Source organism: Panthera leo, chromosome E3, assembly GCF_018350215.1.
Source record: "Panthera leo isolate Ple1 chromosome E3, P.leo_Ple1_pat1.1, whole genome shotgun sequence".
Taxonomy (NCBI): Eukaryota; Metazoa; Chordata; class Mammalia; order Carnivora; family Felidae; genus Panthera; species Panthera leo.
Window position 1 is genome coordinate 4,089,518 of NC_056694.1, and position 16,920 is coordinate 4,106,437.

Genomic DNA, 16,920 nt, shown 5'->3' on the forward strand with positions numbered 1-16,920 from the left:
CAAAACTCCGACGAGAACCGGGGTATCTGCAGACTCTGTAAGTATCTCCCCACGAGATGCTTCTTCATTCGAAAGGGAATAACGGGCCGAGGGACCCGCAGACACCAATGAGAAGACGTGACAACACCCTGTGTCCCTGGCACACCACGCCGAGGACACAGCGTCACCGTGGGTGACGACGGACATCCTACCAAACACCTGGCCCGTGGTCTGCACAAAGCGTCAAGGTCATGAGAGACCAGGAGAGACCGAGGGCTGTCACGGGCCGAAGGCTAAGACGACGTGACTACCGCTGTGACGAGGGCTCTGAATCAAACCCCGGGACGGGAAAGGACCAGGGCAGGCACTGAGGAAATCCTAAGCGTCACTCCTCATCTGGACGACCGCACCGTGGGGACGTGTGCGCTTGGTGGGGGAGGGGGACGGGGGGGGGGGGGGGGGAGGAAACACTCTGCAGTTCGGCTGCCTGGAACTCGACCGTGGGGCAGCGGGAGAGCCCGGGAGGTGAGGCGCCGCCGCGAAAGGGAGCTGGCCTTCGTTCTCACGCCACCTCCGCGGGCGCCCTCTCGACCCAGGAAGGCTCGCCCTTCTCGACCCGGCGCGCCCCCACCCCACCCCTGCGCCCACTCACCTCCGGAGCAGGGACTGCTGCAGGCTCTTGCAGGTGGCCAGGGACTCCCCGGTGAACATGTGACACACGACGACGTGCAGGCAGCGCGCCATGAAGGCCAGCACGGCCTCGGGCTGGAGGGTGCCGCTGCGGGACACCAGGCAGAGGCGCTGCAGCGCGGAGCACTGGCTCAGCGCCTGGAAGAACTGGGCGTTGGCGCTGAAGTAGGGCTGCTCCAGCCTGCGGGGAGAGAGGGCGGTGTGAGACCACGCTGCTGCCGCCGGACCCCCCCCCCCCGCCCCCTGCGCAGGGGTGGGGTGGGGGGAGCCTCTCGCGAGGGGGGGCCAAGCGGGTCTCTGGGAGCCAGACCCAGACCAGCTGTCCCCACGCCTGTCTACGCCACAGTCCCCCGGGGCATCGGGAGGAGACACAGACCCCAGGGCCTTCCCAGCTGATCCCGAGTTGGGGGCAGACCCTGGAGAACCTGACACGACGGGCGAGCCACCGTACAGACCCCAGCCGGCCACTGCCCGGAGCCTGGAGACCCGCACGCTGGCTGGGCTGGCCGCTCGGCACCCCACCCACCTCAAACGCTGACCTGTCGGGCAGGGGGCGGGGAGCCGCGCTTACATGGGATCCCAGCCACACACTGCTGCCCGCGCCTGTGACACACGACGACAGGCTGAGGGCAGTGGAGGGGATCTGGAGGCTGGGGCCATTCCGGCCACGGAAGGGAAGGCGACAGATCCCTAGTCCTTCCACCACGGAAGGAGAGGCGACACCGGGCAGATCCCTAGTCCTCCTGCCACGGAAGGGGAGGGGACACCGGGCAGGTCCCCCCGTAGATAGGGGCTGAAGGCAAAGAAGAGCCAATCTACAAAACCGGGGCCTCGGCCACAGACCACCACAAAAGATGGGAGGTGCACCAGGTCCCACCTGCTTTAGAAAGACGGGCGAAAAGAGGGGTGCCCGAGTGGCTCCGTCGGTTGAGCACCCAACTCTTAATTCCGGCTCAGGCAGTGATCTCGCAGTTTGCGAGTTCGAGTCCCACACTGGGCTCTGCGCTCAGTGCACTGAGCGCAGGGCCCACTTGAGATTCTCATTCTCTCTCTCTCTCTCTCTCTCTCTCTCTCTCTCTCTCTCTCTTTCAAAACAAATAAAATTTAAAAGAAGTAGGGGCGCCTGGGTGGCTCAGTCAGTTAAGTGTCTGACTTCGGCTCAGGTCGTGATCTCATGGTTCGTGGGTTCGAGCCCCGTGTCGGGCCCTGTGCTGCCAGCTCGGAGCCTGAAGCCTGCTTCCGATTGTTTCTCTCTCTCTCTCTGCCCCTCCCCCGCTCATGCTCTCTTTCTCAAAAAATAAACATTAAAAAAAATTTTTTAATAAAAATAAACATTAGGAAGGAAGTGAAGAAGAGAAAGGAAAAGAAAGGAAAGGAAAGGAAAAGGAAAAGGAAAAGGAAAAGGAAAGACACGAAGAGATGGGAGAGCCACAGTGGCTGTCGGACAGGGCCTTGGCACAGGCAGGAAGGAGTGCTGGAGCCTCCAGCCACAGGGATGAGAACAGGAAAGTGGTGTGGAGGACAATGTTCCGGAGCCTTCCAGACCCTTCTGCGCACCAGCCGGAAAGCCTAGAGGGCAGACAGAGCGATGTGGTGGGGACACACGGTTGGAGGTGCTGAGGACAATGGACAGGGCAGTTCAGCACCAGCTGGAAACACGGCTGCGGAACCAGCAGATGCCCAGATGTGCGGCAGGACGCCGGGCCGCAGGCCAAGGGAGCCCTCTGGAATGCGAGTCGGAGGAAGAGCAGAGGGCCGGGGGGAAGCTAACAGGATTGCGGGGGCTGCCAGGAGGAGGGCCGAGACCCAGGAGAATGGGAAGAGAGGAGCTGGTGGGAGCTGTGTCCCCCCCCCACAGACAGGTGGCTGTCCTAGCCCCTGGCACCCGTGAACGCACCTTACTTGGAAACAGGGTCTTTGCAGGGGGGACTTCGTTAGGATGAGGTCGTGCTAGACTGGGGGCGCTGTAATCCAGTGTCCAGTTCCTTACAAGAAGGCCATGCAGAGGCACAGCAACGCAGGGACACCCAGGGAGAGTGCCATGTGACTGCAGGCAGGGACTGGAGTGACACGGCCACAAGCCAAGGACTGCCAAGCACTGCCAGCGACCGCCTCTAGAAGCCAGGGGACATGCCTGGCACAGAGGCTCCATCAGAGCCTCTAGGAGGAACCAGCCCTGCTGACACCTACAGCTCGAACCTCCGGCTCTCAGAACTGTACGTGAATCCAGGGCGCTCGGGTGGCTCAGTCGGTTGGGCGTCCGACTGGCTCAGGTCATGATCTCACGGTTCGTGGGTTCGAGCCCTACGTCAGGCTCTGTGCTGGCAGCTCAGAGCCTGGCGCCTGCTTCGGATTCTGTGCCTCCCTCTCTCTCTGCCCCTCTCCTGCTCATACTCTGTCTCTCTCTCAAAAATAAACATTTTTTAAAAAATTAAAAAAAAAAAAAACCTGTGCGTGAATCCGCTTGTGCTGTGGCGGTTTGTGAGGGGAGCCCCAGGACCCTAACGCAGAGGCCGAGCAGACTCACAGATACCTCCCTGGTCAGTTACACACACGCCCAAGACAACCACGTGAGCAGAGACCAACGTGTGTCCCCCTGTGTAAGACCTTCCCAGAGAAAAACGTAAGGATTATCCCTGGAGAGCAGAGCTCGGCTCCAGAAACTTCCTTATGTCACTGCCTTCAGCAGGACTTCCGTCCATCTTAGACACACACAGTCATCACTTGATGCTTTTATTTTTTTTCCACTTGATGCCCTTAAAAAGCTTGCTCAGAGCCTCTGTCCCCCTCTTTCTGCCCCCCCAAAAATAAATAAACATTTAAAATAGGGGCGCCTGGGTGGCTCAGCCAGCTAAGCGTCCAACTTCGGCTCAGGTCATGATCTCACAGTCCATGAGTTCAAGCCCCGCGTCGGGCTGTGTGCTGACAGCTCAGAGCCTGCAGCCTGCTTCAGATTCTGTCTCCCTCTCTCTTCTGCCATTTTGCCACTCACGCTCTGTCTCTCAAAAATAAATAAACATCAAAAAAATTTTTTTAATTAAATAAATAAACAGCTTGCTCTGAGGGGCAGGGGAGTAAAAAAGAACAAAAAGCAGCTCGCTCCGGCTGCCGTGGGGGGTGTCGCCGGTCACCTGGCCAGAGCGGCTCCAAGGCTGTGGCAGCACAGAAGCTCGTGGAGGCGCCGGCCCGAGCAGCAGGGCAGTGGCCGTGGCCAGCGGGGGGCCTGGATGGATGATGCGGATCTGGGCCCGTGCGTGGGGAACCGCAGCCCACGGGGGGCCCGGCAGACAGCGGAGGCCCACAGGCAGCTGAAACCCGCTGCCTCCCGAACGCGGGGCGGGGGGTAAAGGGGCAGAGGACAAGATTTGTCAGGAAGGTGCTTCCCCGCCCCTACCAGGCTTCATCAGTCTTTGGGTCGCCTCCTTCTGAACCGGATGACCGACAAAAGGACACTGTACAAGGGCGGCCACCAGGCAGCAGGCAAGGTCCTTTCTCCGGGAGCCTCCAAGGCCACCGACGGACTCGAGACAGATGGCGGGAGAGACTCGGCCGGCCCCCGCGGGCAGCCAGGCCCCAGAGACCAAGTGCAGGACCGCGCCCGGCGGGGCTGCAGCCTCCACTGAGAGGACACTGCTGTGCATGCGCTGGGTGCCCCTGTCCCTCTCCCTAGGATCCCCTAAGTGTCCCCAAGGCCGGCCACGCTAATCCACCTAGCAGCTCCTCCCAGGGCCCGGGCGCCGCGCAAAAACTCCTCGCAGAAACCCCAGGTCAGACCCGGGACATTCTGTCTCTCTGAGTCATGGCCCAGTGGCTGCGGGCAAGACCTCCATCCCTATGCAGGATCCACAGAGACCTCCCGGCCAGGTTGGTGACCTCCTGGGACACTGCCGACAAGGTGCTAAGCAGTCGTGGATGCTCATAAAAGGAGACCTTTCCAGGATGAGCAAGAAATGCCCACCCCCATCCCAACAAGACAGAGTGTCCCCGTCCAAGCCCCCAGGTGGAGGGAGACCCGAAATGCTCTGAATGCAACACCTTCAGAACGGCTGATCCAACCAGGACTGGGTGTAGGGCAGTGGATGGGCGCTCCCCAGTTCTCAAAGCCTAAAAAGACCCAATTGGTCATGCACTGGGTCCCCATCACCCCGACACCTGGGGACACTACCAAGTTCCAGGACAAAAGGACAGAGGTTTTCAAAAAGGGGTCTTTGAGGAAAAAAAGAGCAATCCCGGCTATCTACAGCAGCCACCCGACAGAATATCCCCCAACAATGGAATGTTCTAACCTGAGCTGTGCAGTAGGGCCACCACTCACTGAAATGTGGTTCATGAGACAGGTTTTTAATTTTATTTTATATTTATGGGTGCCTGGAGAGCTCAGTCGGTTAAGCATCCGACTTCGGCTCAGGTCACGATCTCACCGATGGGGGGTTCGAGCCCCAGGTGGGGCTCTGTGCTCACAGCAAAAAGCCTGGTTGGGATTCCCTGTCTCCCTCTCTCTGACCTTCCCCCACTCTCAAAAATAAACACTGGGGTGCCTGAGTGGCTCAATCAGTTAAGTGTCTGACTTCGGCTCAGGTCATGATCTCACGGCTTGTGGGTTCGAGCCCCATGTCGGGCTCTGTCCTGACAGCTCAGAGCCTGGATGGAGCCTGCTTAGGATTCTGTGTCTCCCTTTCTCTCTCCTCCTGCCCCGCTGGCACGTTGACTCTCTCTCTCTCTCAAAAATGAATAAACATCTTCTTTTATTTACTTATCTTTTTTTGAGAGAGAGAAAAGAGAGAGAGTGCATGCACAAGAGGGGGAGGGGCAGAGCGAGTGAGAGAGACAGGATCCGAAACAGACTCCAGGCTCCAAGCTGTCAGCACAGAGCCCGACATGGGGCTCGAACCCACAAACCGTGACATCATGTCCTGAGCCGAAGTCAGATGCTCAACCGACTGAGCCCCCAGGTGCCCCGAGCTTCTGACTCTTGATCTCCAGGTCACAAGTTTGAGCCCCACATTGGGGGTGGAGATTACTTTAAAAAAACAAAAAAATGGGGCGCCTGGGTGGCGCAGTCGGTTAAGCGTCCGACTTCAGCCAGGTCACGATCTCGCGGTCCGTGAGTTCGAGCCCCGCGTCAGGCTCTGGGCTGATGGCTCGGAGCCTGGAGCCTGTTTCCGATTCTGTGTCTCCCTCTCTTTCTGCTCCTCCCCCGTTCATGCTCTGTCTCTCTCTGTCCCAAAAATAAATAAAAAACGTTGAAAAAAAAAAAAATAAAAAATAAAACACTTGCTAGAGATCATGGAATAAACACTTTAAAAAAAAAAAAAAAAAAAAAAAAAAAAAAAAAATGTATACGAGTAGAAATGCTACTAAGCTCCTGACACTAACATTGTGGGGAGGACAGTGGGTCCTTCTAGAGTACGCTCACAAGAAGTCTCACGTTCACTCCCCCATCAACAGTGGAGACTCAGGACGTGTGAGGGAAGAGAAGAGCGGCACTCAGTGTGTGGCAGGAGGGAGCCCCTGGCAGGGCTGTTCTGGGCTCCAATGCTAGAGAAAGGACCCCCCTGGGGCAGCCACAGCCATCAGAGATCCGATGCCAGCAGGTGCCCCTTGGCAGAGATGTGAACACGGGCCTCCCCCCACCCCCAGACCCACTGAACGAATTTCATCGGTAAGGAAAGGACTCCAAGAGCCGTGAGCAGAGAGCAGTGCCTCTCCGAGAAGCAATGGTGGCTGTGTGCAGTCCTCATTTACCCAAAGGAAGGCCAAAGTAACAGCCAAAGTCATGCAGGGCCCAGACGGAAAGCGAATGTCATCCCGGTTATAAGTGTGAATTTTCTGAAAAGTTGACTTTTCTTGAAAAAAAGTCTAAATATACTATTTCATTCTATCTTTCAAAGGCAAATTACTCTCTTTTTTAAATATTTAAAATTTTTTTCTTTTCAACTTGAGAGAGAGAGGGAGAGAGATGGAGGGAGAGAGAGGAAGTGTGTGCACACGCAAGCAGGGGAGAGGGACAGAGAGAGAGAGAGAGAGAGGGAGAGAATCTGAAGCAGGCTCCACACTCAGCTTGGAGCCTGACTCAGGGCTCAATCCCACGACCCTGGGATCATGACCTGAGTCGAAGTGGAGAGTAGGACGCTCAACCGACTGAGCCACCCAAGCGCCCCTATTCTTCTTTTTTTTTAATGTTTATTTGTTTTTGAAAGATACAATGCAAGCAGGGGAGGGGTGGAGAGAGAGGGAGACGGGGGGTCCCAAATGGGCCCAAATGGGACGTGGGATCCCACAGGGCCCGACGCAGGAGTCGAACCCACAAACCATGAAATCATGCCCTGAGCCAAAGTCGGTTGTTCAACCGGCTGAGCCACCCAGGCACCCCAAAGGCACCCCTACTCTTTTAAAAGTCCTAAGGTAAGCATCCCTTTGCAGACCTGAAAGTGGGAAAACGGGAGGGGCTGAAGTCCAGAACCCTGACCGCGGTCTCTGGCTCGTCCCTGAGGAAGAACAGGCCTGTGGCGCTCTGGCCACTAGGTGGCGCTGTGGGTCCATGCTACCCACCGGAGACGTAGCGGATCTGGGTTTCAAACCAAGTAAACAGAGTGTGTTCACACAGCCTTTTAAACAGTTTTCAACCAGCCGGCCACTTCCGGGCTCTCCCACTCCGAAGGAAGCCACCCATGACAGGTGTTTGGGATGGGGGCAGGCCTGTCCACTCCACCAGCTGCCTGGACAAGGGGGGGTGGCCCGTCCAAACCTCCCCCCGGCTCCCCGCACGGCCTGGTGGCAGAAATGGCCGGGTGTCGGTGGCTGCCAGTGCCTGCCCTCTGGTCAGAGGGTGAGGAAAACGATCCACCGGAATCACTTTTGCCTCGGGAGGCAGTCGTCCCCCTCAGCCGCGCCTCAACCTTCTGCTCAGGGAGGATCTGGCCTCCAAAGCCCGCTCCCCGAAAGGCAGCCTGGTCTCCTGAAGGTTCTGTGGGCACAGGAAGGCGCTCGGGGAGCGTCCCCTATCAGCCCACCCACCTCCGGAGGGCCCGGGCCTCGAGGGCGGTCCTGGGACGACCTCCAGGGCCTGGCTCCAAACCAGCCCTCTCACTTCCGCCCAGACGCCGCCCTGGTTCTGAGGTCGCGAGCAGCCCGGGGTGACTCAGGGTGATGCCTTCCCCTCCCTCCCCCAGGAGGCAGGGCTTCATCAGCCCTGGGAAAGAAGGCGCCCTGCTCTGTGCGGCGTGGGCTCCTCTCCCCGCCGAGGTGCGTGCGAAACGCGAGGCGCTGTCAGCACGACGTGTTCCCGCACCACCTCCCCGCGGGAGGGGTCCTGGCTGCGTGGAGGCCGCGCCCCGCCAGGAGTCCTGATGGGCCTCGCTGATGGGCACAGTGGTGGCGGCACCGGCCACCTCAGGGACGTTCTGCCGGGAAGTGTGGGAGCTGCCCGGGGAGATGTAGCGTGCCGGTGTCTCCGGAGCACGGGACGCCATCTCCTTTCTGCAGCTCCTGCCCACGGCAGGCGGGCAAGTGCCACCTGCTCCTGTCCCTCAGCCTCCCTGGGCTCGGCTTGCCGCAGAAGGCGAGAATCCAGGGGAACGGGGCCATTTGGCTGCGTTTTAGAAACTGGTGTTTGTTCTGAACAGGCAGTACCCAGCTCTGATCGGACATGGTTCTCGGCAGCCAGCGTGCACAGAGAGTCCATTATGAGCGGCGGTCAAGTTCCCGGGCCGACCTACAAAACCCATCTAGCCCGGGCCCCACAGGCCTCCCCAGCCACCGAACTCCCGCACAGCCTTGCTCCTGGAGGACCTGAGCCACAAGGGTCACGTTCCAGCTGCAGAAGCCACTCAGGACCACTAAATGCTGCTGTGTTACCCCGCTCAACGCTCAACAGGCCCTGTGAGGCAGGAAGTGCCACAGACCAGCTGTGTGGCTCAAGCAAGCTCCTTAATCCTCTGGGCCTCACTTTCCTCATCTGCAAAAGGGGACAATAATAGCTCTACTCCCGGGGTCGTTCAAAATGTCAAAGGAGTCAACACCTATGAGTGCGGAAAAAACAGCTGGCAGCCGTCACAAGTACACCAACAGGATCCAACAGCAGTCACTTCCTACAGTCCCTTCCTCTAGCTTCTGGAACACCTTCCCCCTCCATCTGCCGGCTCCCTGCCTCCCTGCCGGCTCCTGCTCAGTCGGCTTTGCTGATTCTTCCACCTCCTGACTGGGTGACCCCGGGCCCGGTCTGTGGTCTGCTTAGTTCCACGTGCTGGCTGCAGTCCACCGCCTCTCAAACTCTGGGACACACGTGCACAGCTGTGCCCCACAGCCTCCCCATCGCAGATGATGACGACCGCATCAGCCCAAATGCTCGGGCCAAAAGCGTCAGCATCGTCTGGACCCATCCTTGAGCCCTCCCTCCCGCCCCACATATCTGATCAATCAGCAAATTCTTGGGTCTCTCCCCGAATGTCTGACACGGCCTCCCCGACAGTGACAGCGCCCCTGCTCCTGCCCTGGCCCCAGTCTGTTTCAGTACAGCGGTGTGACCTGCCCTTCTGCTCCCCTCCAGTCACACGGGCTCCTGGCTGCTCCCGAAACACCCGACACACCCCATCTCAGGACCCTGGCATTAACTCGGCTCTGTCCAACAAAACCTTGTGTGCAGATGGGAACAATCTCCATGTGTGTTCTGTCCAACATGGAAGCCACCAGCACATGTGGTTCCTGACCGGCTGAAATGTGGCTAATACCGCTGAGGAACCGTACGCTTGATTTGACTCCCATTTTTACTCATTTAAAAGTAAGCGCCCGTCTGGCTCAGTCGGTTAAGCGTCCGACTTCGGCTCGGGTCATGATCTCATGGCTCGGGGGTTCGAGCCCCGCGTCGGGCTCTGTGCTGACAGCTCAGAGCCTGGAGCCTGCTTTAGATTCTGTGTCTCCCTCTCTCTCTGCCCCTCCCCTACTCATGCCTGCTCTCTCTCTCTTTCTCTCAAAAATAAATAAACATTAAAAAAAATTTTTTTAAAGAAAGAATTATCGTGGGTATTACAGGTGCTAACCCTGTTCTGTAGGCCCTCCAGGTACAAAGAGCTTTGCTCTCACCAGCCCCACTTTACAGGTGGAGGATCTAGGAGCAGGGTGAGGCAGGCAGAGCCAGTCCGAAGGGGGCCTGTGTTAGGCGTCCAGCAGCCCAGGGAGCCGGCAGCACCTGCCATGTCCAGGTAGCCCCACAGGCAGCAGACACATAACGCTGTGGACGTGAGGCAGGCATTTGGGGGAGACATTCTGACTACTTTGACTTATTAAATTAGGTGCTGTATTTTACTTAATTTCATTTTCATCGACTTCCGTTTTTATCAAACACTCCCGGACGATGACCAAACACTCCCCAACAGCACGGCCAGAAAAGGCACAAGGTTTAATGGGTTGGCAAGAAAGAAAAAAGAAAAAAAAACAAAACAAAACAACCCGATCGCAAAGAGGAGAGATCCAGAAATACCTTGACTCAGAATTTAGTGAAATTAAAACTCAGGTGTTCACCCGCCCCCAATTTTGGGGAATGTTCAATTCCTCCTAATCTCAAGACTCCCAACAGGTTAACAGGGTTGCAGACCCGGGGAGTTTTCTGTTTGCTAAATATATACCAGGACCCATCTGCAGCTTTGAGCGAAATGTGGCCCGCTGACCGCACGCTGATCACCGCTCCTTCCGGAAAGGCCAGCGATGTGACGGCAAAGGCCCAAGAAGAAGCAAGGTGGGACAAGGCACTGGACAGAGAAGGACCAGTGGAGGAGGGAGCAGATTCCTGCTGCTGCAGATACACAGGCAAGAAGACAGGCATCCAAGCCTCTGACGTCAGGAGGCCCGTCCCATGAAGACGGTGGTGGAGGGGGCCGCCCGCTGCAGCCGGGGCCCCTCCTCCGTCCCCGGCGGCTGATGCCACACCCCAACCCGGCAGGAGAGGCGCCCAAGCCAGAAAAATTAACAGAGAGGATGGAATTTGGGCCACAAGGCAGAGGTGGGCAGGAAGGGGGACGTCGGGGGGGGGGGGTGGCAGGAAGTAAAGAGCAGGCCTGCGGTCCTCGCTCCTCCCAACTTACCCGGGCACTCCGCACCTGCGGCAGGACAGAGGGTCCCAAAGGTCCCTGCAATGGGAACAGCAACGCTGCCCAGCGAGCGTCCTTAACCGTTTCGTGACGCCTTGTATCACCCCTGGGCAAGGCCGAACGTGGCTGGGGAGGCCGCGGCCAGAGCCAGGCACACACTGCACCTCGAAGTTCCCGGGAGGTTAACTTTGACTCAGGTCTAAACCAGGGGGTTCTAACAACACAGCATTGCGATTCTCGAAGCGAGGGTAACTGGAACGCACGGGACACGGCATGAACAACTGCCCCCTCCCCAAATACGGGGTTCCGTGGACACTCGGGCTAACGACCGAAGCCGCACATCCAGGGTGTGTGGATCCGACACGGCGGGAAAACACGGAGGCCTACTCTCCCTGCTCTGCCGGGTCGGATCCTGGGATTCTCACCCCCGACGGCAGGGCCTCAGGAGCCGCAGTGTGGATCGCGCTTGGAGGGAGAGTGGACAGACGGCAGGCACAGCCTGCAGAGGACCCCTAGAAGGCTCCAGAGCGGGAGCGGCAAAGCACTCAGCCGGCCCCATTTCCTGTCAGAGGACGCCTTCTGAGGGGAAAGTGGAAGCCTGCAAAGGCACAGTGGTTTCCATTTGGCACGACCTGGGGCCAAGGTCAAGCTCTGGAGTTCGACTGAGCTGGGTGAACCTCAGCTCCTCCTTCAAGCTTCCACTACTTCGTCTGTGAAACGGGAACGATGAAGGGCTGTCACGGGGACTAGACGGTGCCCGACAGCCCCTGGCTTAGCACCTGGCACTCGGCAAAAACGCAAAGTGCGCGCTGACCACTGTGGGGACAGTGACACACACACACGCCTCAGTGCTCCTGCTCTCGTGCCACCCACCAGCCACCCCACAGCTCCAGCCTGACAGGGAGACCAGCTGAGTGATCTGAGCCCGGCCGCTACATCCTCCCCAACCTGAAGCCCCAGCAGAGCTGGCATCCGCCCCACCATACCTTCCAGTAGATTCTGGGAAACAGTGTGATTTTTCAAGCTCAGCGCAATTTTTCAAGACCAGATCTGTCAAGATTTTCAAACATGTCTCAGGTCAACCAAGGCTTACCCTGTATTTATTTTTTTAAGTTTATTTTATTTTATTTTTAAAGCTTATTTATTTATTCTGAGGTGGGGGGAGAAGTGTGTGTGGGGGAGGAGAGAGAGAGAGAGAGAGAGAGAGAGAGAGAGAGAGAGAATCCCAAGCAGGCTCTGCACTGTCAGCCCAATGCAGGGCTCAAACTCATGAAACTGTGAGACCACGACCTGAACCGAAATCAAGGGCCGACGCTTAACCCGCTGAGCCGCCCCGGCACCCCCAAAGGCTTACCCTTTCGATGCTCACAAGAACCCCCCTCACTCCACGGCTCAATTCAGCGAGAGTCCGCTGTGTCTGGACTCTTAGGACAGCAGCCTGGGTGGGTCCTGCCCCTCACCCTCTCCTCTCTCAGATCGGCCTGCCACCTCGCTCTGGGCCACTGTCACCTGCCTACAGCAAGCACCGCCCCCTTTCAGCGCCCCTGTCTCCGGCTCCTCCGGTCCGGGCGGGTGCCAGGGGGGCCTTTCCCAGCCGGAGACGGGACTGCTCCCTCCGCCGGCTCTAGTGCGTTCACCTCACCTGGCTGCCCGCCCCACCTCACCTGTGCTTTTGAGCACCCGGTGTGTCTGCAAGACCCCGGGGCCCCGGTACATGCCTCCCGCTTTTCCAGAAAGCCTTGGCCTCGAGTCTCCTCCCAGCGCCCTCTGACTCTTGGCTTCAAAAAGCACACAGTCGGACGGAAAGCCCCGAGTTCGGCTCCTGGCACCACCCCTCACCAGCTCCGCTACGTGGGGCAACAGCCGCCTCCTGGGGTCGTCGCGAGGACTGACCAGGACCGCGCACACAGCGGCATCTTCTAGAGCAACCACTCAAACGACCGACCGCAGCGATGCGGACACGCCTGCCTCCCGCCCCGGCCTCCGCCCCCTGCTGCCTCCCTGAGTCCCGTCACCGCACCCCAGCCCCGGTCGGGCCCCACCGCCCCCCAGGCCCTCAGCGGCTAGAGGACAGCCCGCCCCTCCTCCACCCCGGCAGACGGGCAGCAGGTACGCGAACGTCTGCCACGCGAGGGCCCGAGCCGCTCACGTCCCCCTGCCGCCTCTCAAGCCTCCGAAGGGCCGGCGGCGGCCACGGCGGAGCCGCCAGGCCCCCTCACCTGAGGTCCTTCAGCCGCTTGCAATGCTTCAGCATGTCCGAGAGGGCGGACGTGTAGACCACCTTCCCCATCAGGCCCAGGTTGGCCAGCGACAGGGACTGCAGCTGCTGGCACTGCAGGCCGATGCTGACCAGCCCGGAGCCCGTCAGGATGCCGGGCAGCTGGGCCAGCGTCAGGTGCCTCAGGAAGGCCAGCTGGCCGACGGCGGCCACCTCCGAGTCCCCGACGCTCTGCGCCCGGCTGCAGGGCGGGAGGGAGTTGCGGATGGCGGGCTCGTTGCGCGGCATGGCGGAGGAGAAGCTGGACCCGATGAGCTCGAGGCGTTCCAGAAAGGGCACGTTCTTCAGCAGAGCCCAGAACACGGAGGAGGGCTGGGGGGCCGCCTGCCCCGGGAGGGGGCCGGAGTACGACGGCACGCCGATGCGCACCTTCTTGCCGAAGCCGCGGGGCACGGCGTGCGGGGCGGGCTGGGCCGGGGCGCGGTCGGCCCGCGGCGCCGCCTCGGCCACGGAGCACACGGGCAGGGACAGGGAGCGCAGGCGGCGCAGCCGGGCCAGCAGCTGGCAGAGGTGGCGGCCCGGGCCGTCGGCGCTGTGGTGGTGGGCGGCCGACAGGTTGAGGTGCTGCAGGTTGTGGCAGGACGCCACGAGCGTCTCCAGGATGCCGCTGTCGATATCGTCCTCCGCCTTGCGGAGCAGCGAGTCCGGGGACAGGCAGTGCACGCAGCCGCTGAGGTTCAGGCTGGCCAGGCTCCGCAGGTCCCTCCCGCCGTTGATGACCCGCTGGATCAGGTGGCCGCCGGACAGGGCGCAGCGGCTGAAGCTGAAGTAGAAGGGGTTGTTGAACTTCATGTGCTGGAGGAGGGACGAGCCGTTGAGCCAGGACTTGGGCAGCTGCAGGGCGTCCAGCGCGACGTTGCGGGCCATGGAGTCCAGGAGGTTCTTGGTGGCCCCGCTCTCGGCGAAGCTGCCGGGCACGGAGATGAGGAAGGCGTGGAGGTTCTCGGGCGTGCGGTCGCTGAGCACGGCCAGGTAGAGCCGCACCACCTCCTGGTTGATGTAGCCGGGCGCCAGGCGCGCGTAGAACACCCGCAGGTTCTGGTAGTGGGGCACGTTGCTCTGGCCCACCATGAGCTGGCCCGACAGGACGGCGCCCTCCCGCGTGCGGTCGAGGATCTCGAAGTAGAGCAGCAGCTTCTCGAGGCTGGTGCAGCAGGGCACCACGCCGTACGAGGGCGTGTACAGCGTCTGCTTGAGCTCCCGCACGCGGCTCAGCGTGGCCTTGCACTCGCCGCTCAGCTGGCCGGCATCGAAGCCGGGGCTCACGTCGATGGCCAGGGAGCGCAGGTGCTGCAGGGCCGACAGCATCTTGGAGAGGCGCACGGAGGTCAGGTGGCAGCCCGACAGGTTGACCTTCACCAGGCCGCGGCAGCGGGCGACGTGCTCGATGGTGGCGCCCGACAGCCAGTAGCAGCCGGCCATGTTGAGCTGCTGGATCTCGCGGCCGATCTCCTTCACCACCTGCTTCACCTTGTCCTCGCTCGCCTGCGGGACGGGGCGGGACGGGACGGGGAGGGGCGGGACAGGACGGGACGGACGGGACGGGGAGGAAGGAAAGGGGCTGAAGGCATCGGGCGGCTCCTTCCCCTTCATCCCTCGGCCCACACCCTCCCCCTCAGCAGTGGACAACCCGGAGCCACGAGGGGCCCTGCAGGGGCTCTGCGCTCCAGCAGAGGAGGGACACCGGAGGGGAGAGCCGGCCCCTGCCTCCCCTCCCCACAGGCCTACCGGAACCCGAACCCGCAGTCGAGAACCCCCAGGTGGGCGCGAATGTAAACCGGTGCAGCGGGTGTGGAAAAGTGTGGTGCCGCCTCCTTAAGCTAAAGCCAGGGTTACCATGTGACCCAGCAACTCCACCGAGGGAATGGAAGACACAGGGACTCGATCCGTGCCCGTCACGCACACGGCAGCACTACCCACAGCAACAACGGGTGGCAACAACGGGTGGCAACAACCCAAACGTCCACCAACAGACAGAGGATAAACAAAAACGCGGTCCACGCACGCAAAGGAGTACCGTTTGGCCACACGGTGACGCTCTGACACGTGCCACAACATGGTGAACCTGGAGGACGTGACGCTAGGTGAAACAGGCCAGTCCGAGGAGATTCCATGTTGTGTGACTCCACTCACAGGAAATACCCACAATAGGCAAATTCACCAACGGAAAGCAGAGCAGAAGTTACTAGGGGCCGGGGAAAGGGGCATGGGGAGTCACCGCTTAACGGATCCAGAGTTTCCGTTCAGGGTGATGGAAAAGTTCTGGAAACACTGACGATGGATGCACGACGCCACAAAGGTAATCCTGCGTACCGGACAGCGTCGTGCACTTAAAACCGGTGAAGACGGTAAGTGTTATTCCGTGATGCGGGCGGGCGGGGGGGTGGGGGGATGGGGGGGTGTTCGAATCACGCGATGAAGTCGTGGCCTGGAAACCCGACCTGGCTGTCGCTGCCCTTTACATCGTAAGCATTTTCACATCATTAAATATTCCTCAAAAATATTCCTCACCGCTTAGGCGAGCCACATTACGTCTGGTCATGGAAGCCAGCAACCGACAGCTGCCCGTCCCGGCTGTGCCAGCGAGGCCTTCAGAAACCACACTGCCTCGAGCACCCGCGCACGTCACGTTCGTGCATCCAGATCACTGCTCTAAGCTAAACTCGCGCACACACAGCCGCGCAGGGGCAGGACACACGCATCGGAAATGCTCCAGATACACTGTGCCGGGGCAGATGCCCTTCCCTCTACAGGAAAGAACCCTCACAGGCAGGAAGCCTGACCCTGGCTCTGGGGAGTGGGCTCAGCTGTCCCCCACCCCCACCCCCGCCCCCAGCAGAGAGGGGCACAGTGCATTCTCCCGTAAAGAGCCAAGCTCTGGAGGGGCCTCGCTCTGGGTTCAAATGCACGGCTTCACAACAACAGTAAGGAAACCTTCCCACAGTCTCCTAAAACTCGGGTCTAGGTCAAGTCCTCTATTTTCATCTTTAAGATATGTCGTCAGTTGACTTTCAACAAAAGTTGCAAGGCAATCATACAAAAGAATGAAACCTTGCCATTTGTGACAACACGGATGGATCTAGATGGTTTAATGCCGAGGGAAATAAGTCAAATACCGCATGATTTCACTCGTATGTGAATTTAAGGAACAAAAAAGCAGGGGTGCCTGGGTGGTTCGGTCAGTTAAGCGTCCAACTCTTGGTTTTGGCTCAGGACATGATCTCGTGGTTGGTGGGTTCGAGCTCCACATCTTTGCTGATAGTGCAGAGCCTGCTTGGGATTCTCTCTCTCCCTCTCTGCCCCTCACCTTCTCACTCTCACACAAAAAGAAATAAAACATTTTCTTTTTAATTTTACAAAATAGGGGTGCCTGGGTGGCTTAGTCAGTTAAGCATCTGACTTTCTGCTCCAGTCATGATCTCATGGCTTGTGGGTTCAAGCCCTGCATCAGGCTCTGTGCTGACAGCTCACAGCCTAGAGCCTGCTTCGGATTCTGAGTCTCCTTCTCTCTCTCTGTCCCTTCCCCCGCTCACATTCTGTCTCTCTCTCTCTCTCTCAAAATAAATAAACATAATAATAGTCAATTTTTTTAATTAAAAAATAAATAAATAAAAGAAACAAAAGAGCAAAGGCAAAAGAGACAGGCAGACAGACAGACAAACCAAGAAACAGACTCTTAAGTACAGAGAACGAACTGATAACTGATGGTGACCTGAGGGGATGGGGAAATGAGAGAAAGAGGTGACAAGGAGCACACTTGTCATGATGAGCACAGGGTGACGTATGGAAGTGTTGAATCACTAAATCGTATACCTGAAACTAATATAACACTGTATGTTAACTATACTGGAATTAAATATATATAGAATAAAAAAAAATTACAGGGCG

At 58.9% G+C, this 16,920-nt stretch overlaps 1 protein-coding gene across 4 annotated transcripts in view; it reads right to left on the reverse strand.

Annotated features, from left to right (window-relative positions):
• Nucleotides 1–16,920, reverse strand: part of FBXL18 (F-box and leucine rich repeat protein 18) — a 49,775-nt gene that overhangs the window by 26,297 nt on the left and 6,558 nt on the right. For 3 of the 4 annotated variants that reach the window (XM_042921297.1, XM_042921296.1, XM_042921295.1), the window contains exons 3-4: nt 12,974–14,517; nt 632–850 (exon numbers count right to left, since the gene is read on the reverse strand). In XM_042921297.1, the coding sequence (XP_042777231.1) occupies nt 632–850; nt 12,974–14,517 (1,763 nt within the window). Of the gene's footprint in view, nt 1–631; nt 851–11,609; nt 11,805–12,973; nt 14,518–16,920 lie in introns of those variants that run through there. The other variant, XM_042921298.1, reaches the window with a different exon arrangement.